General features: G+C 42.4%; 1 protein-coding gene across 2 annotated transcripts in view; it reads right to left on the bottom strand.

Annotated features, from left to right (window-relative positions):
• Positions 1–19476, bottom strand: part of COL27A1 (collagen type XXVII alpha 1 chain) — a 656744-nt gene that overhangs the window by 406724 nt on the left and 230544 nt on the right. For both annotated transcript variants that reach the window (XM_073600403.1, XM_073600404.1), the window contains exons 15-16: positions 5463–5516; positions 3489–3533 (exon numbers count right to left, since the gene is read on the bottom strand). In XM_073600403.1, coding sequence (XP_073456504.1) covers positions 3489–3533; positions 5463–5516 — 99 coding nt within the window. The remainder of the gene's footprint in view (positions 1–3488; positions 3534–5462; positions 5517–19476) is intronic.

The following is a 19476-nucleotide window of genomic DNA, read 5'->3' as shown; positions in this document are numbered from 1 at the left end:
GTGTTGAAAAAAAGCCTTGTGTTTAAAGAGCTCAATAGTGCAAGCTGAAATTTACAAACACTAATGAAGGAACAAAAGTTTGCAGACAACCATCGAAAAATTGAGTTTAGGTGTTTCTAGTGACGGGTACTGTTAAATAGCATAGAAAAACATTGCAGACAATTATGCACTTCCAACCTTGTGAAAACAGTCTGGGAAGGCCCTTTCCTGTTTCAGCAATGACTTTGCCCCTGCACTTAAAGCGGAGCTCCAGGCTCCTTCAGTAAAAATTAAATGTCAACAGCTACAAATACTATCCACAAATCCAGCGGTGTCTTCACGTGAGCCGATTTTCCAATCAGCTCTCAGGTGCTGCAGCCTCCATCTTGGCTAGGGGAAACAGGCAGTAAAGCCTTGCAGCTTCGCAGCCAGTTTCCTACAGTGTCTGCACAAAGAGGGCTACATTTTGTGAATGTCCTGGCAGCGGAGGAAGGAGGAAGGGGGGCGAACATCCAGCTAACTTCACCGTGGCGTCCTGAGCCAGAAGTGGGAGCGGGAACCTGTCAAAACCTGGTACCCGCTCCCCCTCCCCCCCAAAAGGTGCCAAATGTGGCAGCCGGGGGGGGGGGGGGGGGGCAAACAAGCAGAGCTTCCCCTTTTGGGTGAAGCTCTGCTTTAAAATGAGCTCCATGAAGACATGCTTTAATGATTTTTGGAGTGGAGGACTCAAGAGGCCTGCGCTGAGCCCTAACCTCAACACTAACAAATACTTTTGAGATGAATTGGAATACTGATTACAAGCCAGGTCTTTTGTTCAAACACTGGTACCTCCTCTCACAGTACAGTACTCTTTTGTCTGATTGGGCACACATTTTCACAGACACATTCCAAAAACCTTGTGAAAAGCATTGCCAGAAAAGTGGAGGCTGTTGTATGTACAGACAGGGGTCTACTCCATAATAATGGTACCTATAGTTTTGATATGTAAGGTCCATCAAACTCATAGATGTGATGGTAAAGTGTCCACAAACCTTTAGGCCATATAGTGTGTTCTTATGCTAGCATAATAAAAAGTAAATCCAATTTTATACATTCTTATCACAAAATACCTTAAAACATTAACGTTACGAAAATATCAACAAGGCTGAGAAAAAAAAAATCAAAATAACAGTTTTTTTATTATGAATAAGCACCTAATGGTTCCCTAAACCACAATGATTGGGTTTTAGAGGACAAGTTACTCTATGTTGTTTTCAGACTTTAGAAGCAGGTACATGAAGGAAAAGGGGACCATTTTATACTTGGGCTTTGCTGCAAGGCAAAGATTAGAGGGAAAGCAAGGCTGAAAACAAACCGCAAGAGGCCACAAAAATTCTCATGTGCTTTTGAACAAGAACATCAAGCTCTGGATGCTGTCCAACTAAGTCCAGAAGTGTTTACAAGAGCAATGCATACGTCATGTTGGAGGAGAACCTTCATTCATACACCTGTGGAAGCCTCAAGCTGGATACATGAATTTGTCTGCCACCCAACCAGGTTCCCTATTACATGGCTACAAACAAATGATGGCATTGTAAAACGTTGCTCTACTTTTCAACAAGTTTGATGATTGCATCAAACATATAACTCTGCAGAAAGTCATTTGTGGCAATTCATTTCTCAAGGTTATTTTTCCAAAACAGGCGAGAAAATTAAAACAAGCGGTAAAATGGTTGACATGAACTAACCTTTTCTTCGGTTACATTCAATGGTCTTCCTAACTACGCAAGTATCCCATGTTGATATGATATATGCATTATGCAATTGTAACTGGACAAAGCCCAGGTTCGCTTTAAAGAGAATCTGTTGCCAGACTATAGATACTTAAAGAGTATGTCAGCAAGTGCAAATTCTCATACAGCAGGGGCTCATTTCTGTGTACATGTGTAGGGTCGTGTTCATAGAAGCTATACAAGACATGCAAGGACAAGAAAGCTCAAACGCATAAGCAAGCAAGGGGCCTCAGTCCACCCACCTATTTAATCCTGAGATCTGCCTAGCCTCATTGCTGAATTGTCTTCAGCTCTGGTTCCTGCATTCAAAGTTCCAGAAAGTCAGCTTACCCTGTTAATGATTCAGCTATGCCTGACACCCCTCTTTGGATTACCCCTGCCTGAACTTCTGACCACGATTCTGCCTCCTGGCTTGGTACCCCACCGTCAGCACGTTGCCGACTCCTGTATTTTCCTGACCGTGAACTTGATTGTGATTCTGCACCTGTCTGTCTGGTTGCTGCCGAACATAGCTTGTGATCTGATTCCATACTGACACTTGGAGGAGGAAAAATGCATAGCATATGCAGTTGCTACACAAGCTATGTTGTAATTAATTTTATTGAAAATTACCTTTCCTTTTTAATCTGCAGCCAGTCTAATTTTCTGTAAAAATCAATGCAGTAAGGCATTGTCTTTTCCTGCTTGTGTGATAGGCTCACTGATTTTCTCAGAAGTCTGCACTAAGATACAAGTCAAATTTTAGCCACCCCTGTAATATGAATTTAGGTTTTGGTGAAATACTACCCAAAGGTTAAATACTTCTAAACGGATGCAGACACTGCAGCTTTCTTCATCAGAACACAGAGAGAGTGCATCAGCTGATTATAATGAAACAGTCACTTCCATTCAGAATCCATGTGCAAGCAGTCTAGTAAAACAAACAGATATTTCTTCACAGCAACAAAGGATATGCTATAAAGTTTGTTAAACTCCCTGCAGTGTAAATAGTTTACCCAGCGGGGGATGTTTTTTTTCTAAAAAAGCTTTAAACAAGCCATCAATGTCCTCTGGAGCTGCAACCACAGTGGAGCAATCTATCCTGTGTTCACAGCAGAAGTATAGAAGTCATTCTTCCAGCAGTTTAGCTCCCTCTGTCCTCCCACTCAACGCTGACTCAGCAGCCTGCCAAACTTCAATGCAAACACAGGAGCTAAGCTCCTAATGCCTCATTCATACAGACAGCCAGGAACAGATAGTTTGCTGGATTCATAGGTGGCTGAATTTTGCCTCTGGGCTCAGCCACACTCTGTGCTATGATGGGCACATACAAACTGGCTGAAACAGTGATCAGAAACTCCATCCCTAAATGCACACTGTCTGCGTCCAGGGTCAATATTTGTATGTAACCATTTGAATGAGTGGGTTCATGTGAATAGCTGCGGCTAGGAAATGATCATTTTCAGAAGGAAGAAAGAGCAGCCCCTATACTCTTCTCATAACGTGTACTTCCTGCCACTAATAACTTACTCTAGAAAATGGTAGCTGTCTGGCTTGCTTGGCTTCAGTATTTCTGAGTCAAAAAATCAGAGAAAGCATGTAGGAAACAGGCATCACAGAAAAGTTCAAATTCCTTATCTCTATGCTTGTTCTTGGGCCTATGACTGACTGTACTGTATATACAGTTACGTTCAGAACTGGGGTGTATTAGAGTCTTTGCATGCAAAACACAATGCAGTAAGGGAGTATTCTGGTCACCTTATCACCTTTCAGTCCAGATTCTCCTGGGTTCCCCGGAAGTCCCTGTAAAAAAAAAAAGCAGACAATTACGTTTTAAAAAATGTGATTCTAATACTACAGAATGGTAACCTTTGTAGTATAGGAGTAAATGAAAAAAGACAGAAATGCAACACAGAAGAAACTTTTGCTGCACGTATGTGCCATGACTGCTCCCACCCCCAGAGTTTATACTTCGTCTTAGGCTGGTCTCAATTTTCTAGCAATTTCATCTAGGTTTTCTTCCAACAATCAAATTCATTTGCTGTAGACGAATATATATATTTCAGTTCTGGTTGAAATTCCTATAAAACCACTGTGTGGCAGTATCCCACCCTGACTGTACATCCCATTGGATTGTTCAGGCAGAGATTGGGATGTTTATGAGTACCACTATAGAATGATGTTGGAAGTGCCTGGCACAGCTCACATAGCTTCAGGCTCTTAGTGGGGAATCAAACATTCAGGCTATGCTGAACAGACACGTTACAGTCTGATGGTATGGTCTCCTTTAACTCTGCAAACAACTATCTAGTGCGAGTGCCCACTTGACTGGATACAAATAGAATGGATTATGTAGACAAGCCTTTGCATTACACAGTTTTGGTAAAGAAGATTGCAAAAGATTGTACAATCAGATTACCAACTTTTAGGGCTTCTGTGGCAAATGCAGCATTCTTTCAGGTGCATTCAGGCTGCATTTCAGATCAGTTTGAGACACTTATGGGATAATTCCTTTATAGGTGCTTCTGACCTGCATCCATCTGATCTACCTCTAAGCTGGTTCAAGCTGCTCTTGCATTCCCATTGACTCGCATGTGAACATGTGACGTGAACAAAAGCTTGTACACATAAGGCCTTACATAAGTCCATCTAAATGTAACTAACTACCACTATACATACCAGTGGTCTCCAAACTGCGGCCCTTTGCTTGCCTTTATGCGTTCCTTGGGGAACTATTCTCCCCATTGATTCTAGGCAGTATTTCCTCCTACTGACACCAATGATGAAGCCTCATTCTTTCCACAGACACCAACAGTGGGGCATAATTCCTCTTATTGATGACAACAGTGGGGCCCTATTCCTGCCACTGACACCAATCATGGGGCACTATCCCTTCTACTGACACCAATGATGGGGCACTATTCCTTCCACTGACATCAAAGATGGGGCACTATTCCTGCCACTGAAACCAATGATGGGACACTATTCCTGCCATTGACACCAATGAAGGGGCACGATTTCTTCCACTGACACCAATGAAGAGGTACGATTCCTTCCACTGACACCAATGCAGGGGCACGTTTCCTTCCACTGACACCAATGAAGGGGCACGATTCCTTCCACTGACACCAATGTAGGGGCACGATTCCTTCCACTGACACCAATGAAGGGGCACGATTCCTTCCACTGACACCAATGAAGGGGCACGATTCCTGCCACTGACACAGATGATGGGGCACGATTCCTTCGACTTACACCAATGAAGGGGCGCTAGTCCTGCCACTGACACCAATGATGGGGCACGATTCCTTCCACTCACAGCAATGAAGGGCACTATTCTTTCCACTCACGCCAATGATAAAGCATTATTTTTTCCACTGTCACCAACAATGGGACACTATTCCTCCTACTAATACCAATGATGGGGCACTATTCCTTCCACTGATAACAACGATAGGGTGCTATTCCTGCTCCTACTGACCACAGGTGCAACGTAACTTTTTTACTCCCACTGACCACTGAGCCAGAGGCATTTTCTACTCCCACTGGCCGTCCTAAAGTATGAAGGACAGTAAACTGGCCCACTGTTTAAAAAGTTTGGAGACCTCTGATCTATACCATGACCGGAATTCATAGGCACCTTCACAGACATACACTTTCATCAAAATGAAACTTTTATTCTCAAAAGAGAGATCCTTTAAAGTCATGACGCATTCCGTTTTGCTGACCTACCTTCAAACCTTTAGGTCCAATGAAGCCTATGACTCCAACAGCGCCCATGTCACCCTGATAGGAACAAAATCAGAGAGATTAGAGACAAGGCCTGCCAACATTAAAATACACTTTATATTGACAGAAAAGCATATACATTCAGTAATTACTAGATTTTTGTATTTAAACAATAGTAGACTTGTTAGTAAGTTATACATAAAATAATAAAATAAGATAAAGTTTTAGTGACCACAGAGTAGGTAATGATGGTGATAGCTTTTTTAGGTGACTTGCATAAAACTAAAAACTGAACAAGCTTCTACATCGGTACACACTCTCACATACACATTTATTGCAGCAGTGAATAAAGCAATGGTGATGCACAAAGGACAGCCATTCAGATCAACCAAGTCCAAAGGGAATTTTCATTGGCTACTCTAGGTTTACTGCAATTTGCACACCACTCTTTACCTTTATAAACGTTACTGCACATCACTTTTTTTTTTCCATTTTGGATGGAGTTATAACCCCGTTCCCCCCCATCCCCCCCTTCCTGTCCCATAGCCAAAAGGAGGAAATGCTTCCAAAGTGAGGTAATCCCTGGATGTCACCAGAACTAGTGTTCCCATTGGAAGATTTCTCCTATTTACAACCACGCGTTCCCTTGATAACGTGTGTGCGCATGAAATGCGCCGGGAGGGGCCTACGCGCTGACGTGACGCTGCAGCGTCTACGTGTTTGGAGAGGTGGCCACCATTGTAAGTGCACTTGATGTTTTATTTGTGCTGCAGTACGTTCTGCATTTTAAATACATGCAATATAAGTTACTACACTACTGTATATAAGCTTTTTCTGGGCTCCTAGCTGGTGAGTTTCTTTACATTTAGTGTGCTGTGGTCTGGAAGCAAGTCGCCTTGTTATCTATGGCATATACTACAGATGATTGATTGCTGATCATTGACTGGAGCTGGCATGTCTTTTTTCTGGCAATTTCACAATTTGGATGGAGGTTTACTTAAGGAGATACTTCCCATGCAACCTTGTGTTGCCTGGTGGGTATTACATTGTGCCTAGTACCCTTTAATTTCCGGTGAGCCTTCTTATACCATATGGATTTTTTTCATCATTGCATAGGTTTGTATTTCATAACTATTGTAATTGCTTTCTGTACCTTTGCTACACATACTGTATCATTTTTGATTTAGCGCTGCACATGCATTGGTTGTATTTATCACAGGGGCTTGTATAGTCACCTTGTGTGCCAGCTGCTATAGTGATTGGTGCGCTCACTACACACATTGCTACTACTAATATTTACTGTTCTAGGGACAAACCAAAATTTGGAAGCTTCCCTGATTTCACTTTCGGTGATAACTAGAGATGTGTTTTGGCGTGAAAATGGTGTTATCGGCATTCGTCCGATAAGAAAAAAAGGTGCCGCCATTTACAATATGCATCTTGTGGATATATGGCGGATATTGTACCCAGAATCACGAAACTACACACACTTTTCCAACATGCACCGATCGTAGTGTCGTTTAGACTACTTTTTGGTCGACCACAGCTGTCTAGATTGGTCCCCAAATTGCGAAATAGACCCTATGGTTTGGTCCGATCACTCTCCTGTGTTCCTGTCACTTACAGTCCCCTCTACGCCAATAAAAGAATGGACATGGAGGTTGAATGACTCGCTTCTGACTGAGCCAGGGTTCGATACTCAGATAGCGGAGACTATTTAAAAATTTTTTACAGACCACGCCTCTGATGACACCTCACCACCCATTAAATGGGAGGCATTAAAGGCGGTCTTACGGGGTAGTTTCATCCAAATGGGTGCCCGCATGAAGAAAGAACGCTCGGCTGCGATAGCCACGGCTGTACACAAACTCAGGACACTAGAGACTACCCATAAATGCTCCCCGACTGTGGAGGTGCTTGCGGAGGTCTCTTCCGCTCGCTCTCAGCTTAGGGAATTATATGAGGCTTCAGCCCGTACATTTGCGAACAAACTAGCCTTTCACCAGTACAAATTCCGAGATAAATGTGGTAGATCACTAGCTCGCACCCTACATACCAAACAACCTAACACCTTTATACCCCATATACGGGACAGTTCTGGGAAAGTTGTCTCGTCACCCTCTGAGATGGGACAGGTTTTCCGGGACTTCTATCAATCCCTCTATAACATACCTGTAACAAGCCCCACTGATCCCCTTTATTCTAGAGCGGACACGCAAGCCTCATATATCGCACAAAACGCATTACCTACTCTAGATGACGAAACGATAGAGGACTTGGAAGCTCCGATATCGGAAGATGAGGTTGCTCGTGCCATTGCATCTACCCCATCTGGTAAAAGTCCGGGCCCTGATGGCTTTACCCCAAAATTTTATAAACAATTTGCTCCCCTTCTCACCCCCTTCTTAACAAAAGTATTTAATTCAATCTCTGAGCGATCGGTATTCCCACCGCAAACTCTAGAGGCACATATCACTCTCATTCCAAAACCAGACAAAGACCTGACTATATGTGCTAACTATGCTCGAACCCACAACTTGGAAGCTCCGATATCGGAAGATGAGGTTGCTCGTGCCATTGCATCTACCCCATCTGGTAAAAGTCCGGGCCCTGATGGCTTTACCCCAAAATTTTATAAACAATTTGCTCCCCTTCTCACCCCCTTCTTAACAAAAGTATTTAATTCAATCTCTGAGCGATCGGTATTCCCACCGCAAACTCTAGAGGCACATATCACTCTCATTCCAAAACCAGACAAAGACCTGACTATATGTGCTAACTACCGACCCATTTCGCTGATAGGGATTGATCTGAAAGTGTACGCGAAGGTGCTAGCTAATAGACTACAACCGTTGCTACCCCGAATCATACACTTAGATCAAGTGGGCTTTATGAGTGGACGAGAGGCACGAGATAACACCCTGAAAACACTTCTCATTGCAGATTATGCTCGAACCCACAATGTCCCATTGTGCCTTCTCACGGTGGATGCGGAAAAGGCCTTCGACTGTGTCGACTGGCAATTTTTGCATCTATCACTACAACAACTGGGTCTGGGCCAAAATATGCTCTCAAGAATAATGTCCCTTTACACTTCTCCCTCTGCCAGGATTAGACTAAATGGATCTCTAGCTCCAAAATTCACTATCCACAATGGAACGCGACAGGGGTGCCCCTTGTCCCCCATTCTCTATGTTCTTGTTATGGAACACCTAGCCATTGCCCTTAGAAACAACCCGGCTGTCCACGGTGTTAGTATAGGCCCCATACATACTAAACTTGCCCTATTTGCAGATGACTTACTCATATTTGTGACCCAACTGCAAGTCTCATTACCCTCCATTATGCAGGAGTTTCAGAGATATGGAGATGTTAGTAACTTTAAAGTTAATCACAGTAGGTCAGAAATACTCAAAATTTCACTCCCAGAAACAGCTCTTAAACAACTTGCATCTTCCTTCCCTTTTAAGACAAATTCCACGTCTATTCGTTACTTAGGAATTCATATCCCAACAGACGCTTCCCAATTATTCATCAGCAACTTTACCCCCCTACTTCTTAGAACGTAAGCGGATCTGACCACATACGCATCTAAACAGCTCTCTTGGTTGGGTAGGGTGAATGTTTTAAAGATGGATGTCCTCCCTCGATTCCTCTATCTTTTCCAAACCTTACCTATTCACATTCCCGCCACGTTTTTCAAAAAGCTTCGCCAGATTTTTTTTAAATTTATATGGCAAGGAAACCGCCCCAGGATAAAATATGACACAATGATTCTTCCGAAGGCCCGGGGGGGGGGGGGGGGGGGGAGTGTCGGCGGGGGTCCCAGATGCTTCTTCCTACCACAGGGCAGCGGTTCTCACACGTATTGTGGATTGGTTTCACCATTCCTCCTCCAAGATCTGGGTTCAATTGGAGGAACATCTCAATGAGGCTGATCTTCGCGCCCTGCCGTGGACAGGCGTAAGGTGGTACCCTCTCTACTGCCCTTACACGTCAGACCCTGCAGATATGGGACCGACTGCTATTAACGAGCAAATTATCTAAACCCCGGGGCCCGATGACTCCTCTCTTTGGGACTCCGGCCTTCCCCCCGGCGGAGGTTGAGGAGAGATTTGGACCCTGGAATAGGGATAGTCATAGACGTTTAGCACAGGTACTACGCGCTGACCCATCTTTGAGACCGGACATACCTCCTCAGACGAGCGCGGGGCCCCCAACCATGTGGTTACAAAGGAGTCAATTAATATCGTACATATGTACTTTCTCCCCCATCTAAGAAATCCTAGACGACCCGACAGACTTTGATGAGCTGCTCTTACAGCCAGATCCCCCAACACATGTAGTATCACTGTTATACTCCCTTCTATTAAATGTATCTACCCCTGACCTTCCAACATACACGCGAAAATGGGAAACAGATCTACAGCATTCCATCTCCCCTGCTGATTGGCAAAAAAGTTTTATTTTAACACATAAGATCTCTTTGGCAACTAAGAATCAAGAAAAGGGGTTTAAGCTATTAACAAGATGGTACAGATGCCCGGTGACTATCCAACGATTTCACCCCTCTATCTCAGGTACTTGTTGGAGATGCCTGTCCTCTAGTGGGACAATGCTCCACATATGGTGGGCATGCCCTCCAATTCGGAAATTTTGGCAAAAGGTCTTTGATCTTTACAGCAGGCTGATGGCGACCTCAATTAAGCCCGCACCAGAGATAGCCCTACTATCTATGATTCCGGGCCCATTCAAGCTGATTAAAAAGGACATACTGCGCCACTTTTTGGCCGCGGTCAGGACAGTGATCCCCAGACATTGGAGAACAATAGATGTGCCTTCCTTGGGAGATTGGGCTGTCGAGGTGGATCGGATAAGAGATCTGGAACGTTTGCTGGCGCAGGAGGCAGGGAAGGAGGAACAGTTCTCCATTACTTGGACCTCATGGTCGACGTTTCGATGACTTCCTTACATGGATCAGAGATGCCCTGTCTTTGCCCGCTGATTAGCCATGTCGGGGTGCTCCTCAAGTCTGTTGTCATCCCCTATCTCTCCACATGCTCTTACTCATCCCTTTTTCTCTGTTATCTTTCCTTAAGTACTGATCCAGTCACTCAAATTGATATATAAAAGACTGTATTTCCAGAATTGCTCAACAACTTAAATATCTATAACAAATGATTGAATGATCTATACAGCGTTTCAGCCCGACAAGGAGGAATTTCCTGATAACACAAACACGCAAAAGTTTAAAGGTGGTTATAGGTTGATTCCCCCACACTTGTTAGTGTGCTAATACATTACAAACCACTATATCTAGTGTGCTAATACAATATTTTTCTTGTTATGTATATAATGTATACAATATTATACCATACGGTACTTTATCTTTCTGTTATATCTTTATTTTGAAATAAACTAAGATTGAAAAGAAAAAAAAGTGCCCATAATGGCACCGAAAACGATTTTGAAACAGATTTTGCAGCAATTTTACAGGGAACTTGCAGCGATTTTGCCATGATTTTGGGCCAATTTTACCATGATTTACTGTGCTTATGGTGTGTTTTTCAAAGGTCATGTGACACTACATCAAAAACATAACACGGGTGCATTAATGATGCGTTCTTGCTACGTTTTAAATGCATTTAAATGGGGAGGTGCATTTTTTCTGTTTTGTTTTTTTTTTACTGACCAAAAAGGCACCAAGCTTGATTTTTAACACCACAATGAAAGCCCCACGGACCAGTGTGCAGACATACATAGAATTTAAAGAGATACATTTTTCTTGAGCTTTTTTTGCGTTAAAGGTGCCAATAATGGCCGACAATAAATATTAATTTAAATTGATGATATGTAAAGAGAAGTAAAGGATTTTTAACTTTTCTCCATTCATACTTACCTAGGTGGACGCAGCATCGGTCTGATGCTGCATCTGTCCCCCGGCGTCTCTACACTGAGAACCGAGCAATCATACAATGCCGATCACTGGGTTTTCAGAACTCCGTAAGCAGAGAGCTGCAGACTGTCAATCACAGCTCCCTGCTCTTCTCCCACCTCGCTCATTGGAGCGCTAAGCTGTGGAGGGGGTGGAGCGGCCGCCTCGGGCTCTCAGCGACTCACTGAGAGGCTGAGACAGGTGTCAGTCCAGGCACCTGGAGGATCCAGACTCCATGGTTGGGATGACGCGGTGCCTGGACTGAAATCGGTGACGTCAGCAGAGAGCGGACTTCAGCCCGCTCTCTGCTGAAAACGGGTCACAGGAGTCCAAAATGAATTGCAATCCTGTGATCCATAGGAGAAGTACAGCCAAAACGAGCTTTGGTTGGACTTCTCCTTTAATTAAAACATTGAATGTAATACAATTATATATAAAAATATAAATATTTTTTAAAAACTGTCATTTTCGATTTTGGTTTTCAGCCAAGGGCATCCTGCATTTTCGGTTTCGGTACCAAAATTTCCATTCGGTGCACCTCTAGTGATAACGGTAAACATGACAAAGAGAGTGAATCTTCCTAATGCGAACACAAACAGCAATAAAAACCCACAGGTGTTCTAATCCCTCTACATTTATCCAGAACTAAAAAAAAAAAAAAAAAAACCTTTTGCCTTTAGTTATACACTGGGGACGGAAAGTATTCCGACCCCCTTAAATTTTTCACTCTTTGTTATATTGCAGCCATTTGCTAAAATCATTTAAGTTCATTTTTTTTTCTTCATTAATGTACACACAGCACCCCATATTGACAGAAAAACACAGAATTGTTGACATTTTTGCAGATTTATTAAAAAAGAAAAACTGAAATATCACATGGTCCTAAGTATTCAGACCCTTTGCTGCGACACTCATATATTTAACTCAGGTGCTGTCTATTTCTTCTGATCATTCTTGAGCTGGTTTTACACCTTCATTTGAGTCCAGCTGTGTTTGATTATACTGATTGGAATTGATTAGGAAAGCCACACACCTGTCTATATAAGACCTTACAGCTCACAGTGCATGTCAGAGCAAATGAGAATCATGAGGTCAAAGGAACTGCCTGAAGAGCTCAGAGATAGAATTATGGCAAGGCACAGATCTGGCCAAGGTTACAAAAAAATTTCTGCTGCACTTAAGGTTCATAAAAGCACAGTGGCCTCCATAAATCTTAAATGGAAGACGTTTGGGATGACCAGAACCCTTCCTAGAGCTGGCCGTCCAGCCAAACTGAGCTATCGGGGAAGAAGAGCCTTGGTGAGAGAGGTAAAGAAGAACCCAAAAATCACTGTGGCTGAGCTCCAGAGATGCAATCGGGAGATGGGAGAAAGTTTTAGAAAGTCAACCATCACTGCAGCCCTCCACCAGTCGGGGTTTTATGGCAGAGTGGCCCGACGGAAGCCTCTCCTCAGTACAAGATACATGAAAGCCCGCATGGAGTTTGCTAAAAAAAAAAACACCTGAAGGACTCCAAGATGGTGAGAAATAAGATTCTTTGGTCTGATGAGACCAAGATAGAACTTTTTGGCCCTAATTCTAAGCGGTATATGTGGAGAAAACCAGGCACTGCTCCTCACCTGTCCAATACAGTCCCAACAGTGAAGCATGGTAGTGGCAGCATCATGCTGTGGGGGTGTTTTTCAGCTGCAGGGACAGGACGACTGGTTGCAATTGAGGGAAAGATGAATGCGGCCAAGTACAGGGATATCCTGGAGGAAAACCTTCTCCAGAGTGCTCAGGACCTCAGACTGGGCTGAAGGTTTACCTTCCAACAAGACAATGACCCTAAGCACACAGCTAAAATAACGAAGGAGTGGCTTTACAACAACTCCGTGACTGTTCTTGAATGGCCCAGCCAGAGCCCTGACTTAAACCCACTTGAGCATCTCTGAAGAGACCTAAAAATGGCTGTCCACCAACGTTTACCATCCAACCTGACAGAACTGGAGAAGATCTGCAAGAAGGAATGGCATAGGATCCCCAAATCCAGGTGTGAAAAACTTGTTGCATCTTTCCCAAAAAGACTCATGGCTGTATTAGATCAAAAGGGTGCTTCTACTAAATACTGAGCAAAGGGTCCGAATACTTAGGACCATGTGATATTTCAGTTTTACTTTTTTAATAAATCTGCAAAAATGTCAACAATTTTGTGTTTTTCTGTCAATATGGGGTGCTGTGTGTACATTAATGAGGAAAAATAATGAACTTAAATGATTTTAGTAAATGGCTGCAATATAACAAAGAGTGAACAATTTAAGGGGGTCAGAATACTTTAAATCCCCACTGTATATCTATCTATCTAAACTGCAGAACTGGACATGACCACTAGTAGTCTCTTCATGGGAAAAATAAACTCAGAATGGGCACGTATATGAAGTATCAAATCTCAAATTATTTTTAGCTGAATGCACAACATTTGCTACCTTTATAGATAAATTCCACAGGCAAACTGGCCTACTGTTTACCCAGTGAGTCGTACTTCCATTGTTGTACCTGTATAATTCACCATATTTATATGACAGATGATATCTTGGCTGACACTGATTGTTTCCAATCACATGTTCTGATTTTTAATAATGGTTCATCATCAATTTACTATTACAATTTACTCAGCTGCAAATGAGGATTTAGGTTCGCTGTACCATAAACGGACTTTGTTGGATCACTGTATCTTGAAAGGGTAAGGGACACAAACACGTGCCCCGGACCTCTGCTGCCAAACACATGCCTGACCCCTGGCCCTGCTGTGTTCAGTACCTGAACAGCCAACAGCCAGTATCAGAAGCTGTCACACTGTGGTGCACACTTCAGAGTTCAGGAATTTTCTTTCATGAAAATGTGTCTTTTGCACAAATCTTTTAGGGGCAGAAGCTATGTTTGAGGTCGATTGGAAAGGTGGAAGTATGGGCAGCAGAATGTATCTAGTACTTACTACAGGCCTGCTTTGAGGTGCCTAAAAACATAAGATATTAATCTGACTGGGGAACAACTGTATATCTCTAAACCCTCCATGATGTCCCCTATCTGAGCCTACTTGTGGTCAGAATCAACTGTCAATGATGGCCCCCAAAAGCAAGCTAGCATCTGATCAGTTCCGTCTTCATGCTCTTTAGGCTCAAACACAGTAATTTGTGCAATCTGAAAGTGCATGTTTACACGGAGTCGGCTTCCATTTAATGTCATTAGCCACATTTTTGCAGTCTGGAGAACCAAGCTCATATTCATAGCACAAAAGGACAAGAGACACGGTTGTAATATAGTTGCTTACAATGGGGGTTGTGGTCACTGCACAAGGGCACGCACTTAGTTCCATATTCAAACCCACAATGGACAAATCCAGCTTTTTTATCCCATAAATCAGTGTTTCAGTTTAAGCTTTCCCTTATTACAGACAGCAATTTTGAGTATCTACAGCCTGTTTAATTACTAGCAGTAACCTATGAAATGGGTTTCTAAATAGCCTAAACCTTCAAATAAAATATAGGGCATAATTATAATTTAGCACTTACAAATCATTAAATTGAATGCACATTTTAAATGTGTTTGAGAGATTTCTTATATGCTGTAGTGCATTTAGGATGCATTGCATTTTAAAGAGTAAGTCCACACAAAATTGATGATTTCGTTTTTGGTAGATTATGGAGAATGAAACAAACTGATGGTTACTTATATTACCTACTTGGATGATGGAAAAACCCTTGCGCTAAAAGGTAAATCTAAAGCCAAAACTACAGAAGTGGTGAGAAATTAAATCCCCTGTAAGTTTTTGCTGCTGCCTGTGCCCCCACTGGGGAAATGTATCCTCTATTTTTATTAGTGACCAAAGTCACTGAGAGGGAAATTCTGAGTAGTCTTCAGAACAGAAATAAAGGGAAAATCTTTTTCTTCTAAGGACATCTGTTCTAGTGACAACTGGCCTTAAAGAGGATTTTCCCACACTTTGAAGAGATTTTGTCTTGCTTCCTGTTGTACCTATGCTATCTATGTATCTATCATTATTACACAACACAGACAATGTTACACAGACAAATGTGGAATGTTGGAAATCCTTGTCAGTTTATCATTTGCTGGTACAAGTAGAAATGAGGTGCTACATTAAAATTATCAGTAGATAAGTGGGATTGTAATAAGGCACAATGTCTCTGGTATGGCCACTCTTAACAAAAATGGTGCATCCCTCAAACAGGGGCTAGATATGAAGATTAATGTTTATAAAAAGCCTAATAATAGCACCAAACAAACAGTATGAGTCCAAAAACTTCCTCTTCTTTAGGTTAAAAATAACAAACACGTTATACTTACCTGCTCTGTGCAGTTGGTTTTGCACAGAGCAGCCCGGATCCGCCTCTTCTCAGGTCCCTCTTCAGTTCTCCTGGCCCCTCTCTCCTGTTGAGTGCCCCCACGGCAAGCAGCTTGCTATGGGGGCACCCGAGCCAAGCCACAGATTCCCGTGTCCATTCAGACACAGGCCCAGCCCCCTTTCTATCCTCATTGGCTGGCTGACTTTGATTGACAGCAGCGGGAGCCAATGGCACCAACGCTGCCATACCAGCCAATGACGGGGGGAGCCCGGCCAGCTGAGTGTCTCGTGCAACATCGCTAAATCTAGAGGGGGCTCAGGTAAGTATTAGGGGGGCTGCTGCCAAAGAAGGCTTTTTATAGAATGCATTAAGAGAAAAAAAACCTTCTGACTTTACAATTACTTTAAATATAATGCATAATCAATCATAAGGACTCCAAATTTACACAAATCACCATAGACTATTTGCTGTATAGGATTTTTCCTGAAAAAGGGAATCACCAAAAGTGCAAAAAAAGTTTGTTTGCAGGTCTGTGTCCCATTGCGGAGATTATTCTTCTCTTTCTATCCCAGATATCCAACAAAAGGTGGGTCTCTATAAAATATAGGGATAGTTATTACTGGAACAGGACTCACCTCTGGTTTTGGTGGCAATTCAAAAATTTTGGACTTCTCACTACTTTCTGTCTCCATGACAATGGTCCAGCCCACAGCTCAGAGTACAAAACAAAAAGTAACAGCTGGGATTAGAGATGAGTTTAGGGGGCCATAGCCCATCTCTAACCAGGACAAATAGCAGGGAAGAATCTACGTTGAGGGGCACAGAAAGCAAAAGAAAAAACCTTGACAGAGTTTCTAATTATTCCCAACATCATTCAAATCAACAATAAAGGAGTTATTGCTATATATACACATTTTAATCTTGCTTTACTCTGTCTAACTTAAAGGGTAACTCCACTTTTGTGGGAAAAAAATTAAATAATAATATAGCGTATACAATTGTAGCAAAGGTTATATTGTAACTGGTTATTAAAAATGACCGTTTCTTTTTAACCCGTAAAATGCAATGCAATATGGTACCTGGAGGTGTTCTGTACACAGTTGGTGCACATAATGCCCCCCAGAAAAGTCATTTTTTGCTTGGCTTACTGATTTTCCCAGAAGTCTGCACTAAGATACAAGTCAGATTTTGGGCATCCCCTGTAACAGAAATGTAATTTTTGGTGAGATACTCCCAAAGGGAATCATGTCCAAAGGGATGCAGACCCTGCAGTTTTCCTCATTAGAGCCTTGCAGGTGCAGCAGCTGATTGACAATTATGAAGTTACTCCCATACAGATTCATTTGGCACATGGACACATACAAATAGATATTCCTTCAGAATAGCAAAAGGTAGGGATCTGCAACACAAGTTATTAAAATCCGTGAAAAGTACATAGATCACCCAGAGGGGAATGTTTTTTTCTCAACAAAAGTGGAATTACCCTTTAAATTACAATAATTGCAAGCAGCATTAAACTGTGCACATGAAGGATTTTTGCAGCTCTTAAAAGTCTGGCAAGACACTTATATGGGGCAAATAACCGAGACCCAAACATCATGAGCTCTGTTTTTAACTGTTGCAAAGATTAGCCCTTTATTATCTCATTTAGACAAAAGCTGGCAGTTTCACCCATCAAAAATGCCCAAACATTTCAGTATTAGCATATTAACTCAGGTATTCTTTTATCTTGTACCTAAAGGGTTACTTTAACACAACCTGAATGCTGTTTTTCCTATGGTCTGTGAATTCCCTGTGGTCCAGTGGTAACTGAGGTCTTTAGCTATTATTTAATCTGCACAGGAGATCTTCCCATCTAAATACAGTGGCTTGAGGATGGGCTTGGAGCCAAGGACAGCTAGTTTCCTGTAACTAGCTGAAAGAGCTTTCTATGGCCAATGCAGAAAGGTGCTCTTGTCTGTTAGATACCTGGCTCTACTGTCGCTAACTACAAGGATCTGAAGTGCACAAGGAAGGGGCCACAGATCAAAGAAACATGAGACGTGCCCCTTCATTTTTCAACAAGCCTGGGACAGATATAATCAGGGGTCCCAGTATTGTGCTGGAGACTTGATCTACTGAGAGGCAAAGGATCGTCTTAGTGAAGGAAACACAAAAGGCTATTTACTAGGCTTGTGCACTCCCAGCTGTGATATTATTTGCATCAATAAAACCAAACTTTGCTACTTTACCCCCTCTGTGGCTGCCGGTGGGAATGTTCTTTCCTGTACCAAGCTGGCTTTGACTGTTTTTCCAAGTAAATAAATAAAACATTTCTGTAACAAGAAGGTCCTTATTTTACAAGCTTTTGCTTTGGTTTGTGACACTATTCTTCATGTTATGTATCTGGAGTACAGAAATGTCTTTACCGATTGCCTGTGTTATAGTGTAACTGGTCCATCACACAAGCTAGCTCATAGAAGCAGGACAGGGTAGGAAATATGAAGGATAAATAAAAGTGAACCCAGGCAAGAGAGATGGGCGCCTAGAATTATTCATATGAAGGGTTCCTGGTTTTAAGGATGGTTATGAAGAAACAGATCTGAGACTAGATAGATGGAGGTCATTAACAACTCAGTCTAGACATGAGAGGTGTAAAACCTAAATGAACCAATGCAGGCAAGTGATGGGGATGCCCAGGGTGGCCCTTCTACTCAAAACCCATGTTAGTTTTTGGTAGTTGGTACACAGTTATACCACCAACCATTTTTATTTCCTAGAATGGTCTTTCCATTTAGGCTATGACGTCTGCACATTTGTGATTACAAGTGAGCCTGGCTCACTTTTTATTTATTTTTTATTTTGGAGACTGCAAAAATGGGAACACCCAAAGGGATTTAGAAACACCAAACTACAAAGAGAACCAGGGACTGTGTTGGGAAATCTTGCCCATACAGTCTTACAGATATATACAAGAAGCCAGAAAGTAACTCATTCTAACAAGTTCCTCCTAGGAACTAATATGTCTTAAAGGATAAGTTCACTTAAAAAGTAAATAAATAAATAAGTGCACGTTTTTTTTGCAGGTAAAAAAAAAAAAAAACGTGCATTTACAGACTTTTGTCAAAAAGTCAAAGTTAATGCGGGGAACCTCTTACTGTTGGTCACAGAGAGAGAGGGCAGCGGGGAGTAGCTGCAGCAGTGGGAACATATTACATATTTCACCCTAATAACAGATGACATGTTCCTAAAGGTGAACTTATCCTTTAAGTGGAGCGCCTTGTTAGTATTCTCAGAGGCAATAATCTTGGCCAGAAAAATACAAGGCAGGGGAGGTCATAGAAGTAGCTGAGATGAATCGTGGGAAAAGGCAGGCAGGAGAGACAGCAACACTGGACAGTAAGGCCAGGACAGACTCTGGGGGGTCAACTGCACTGAACATCAAAACCAAAAAGGATTAAACAGAACACTTATTAGATATATGAGGTGAATGCATTAGACAACAAAATGAAACCAATGGGCCTGCCACTCAATACATTGGTAGCAAGTGTAAGAAAGGCACGACACCTAAGTCTGCTACAACATACATGTCGAATGCAATATGAAAATAGCATTGATGTGGCTCAGCAGATACTGTTTTTTTTTTTAATTTCTGTAGTGTAGGAGATGGCTTTACGCTATGAGGCCACCATAATGCGCAGAACACCAAAACACAATATGCTCTGCGCAAACCACAACATAAAAGAGCCCCCGTCATGCC

This window comes from Aquarana catesbeiana, linkage group LG09 (assembly GCF_042186555.1).
Source record: "Aquarana catesbeiana isolate 2022-GZ linkage group LG09, ASM4218655v1, whole genome shotgun sequence".
Lineage (NCBI taxonomy): Eukaryota > Metazoa > Chordata > Amphibia > Anura > Ranidae > Aquarana > Aquarana catesbeiana.
Note: the sequence above shows the minus strand (reverse complement) of the source record. Positions and strands in the feature narration are given on the sequence as shown.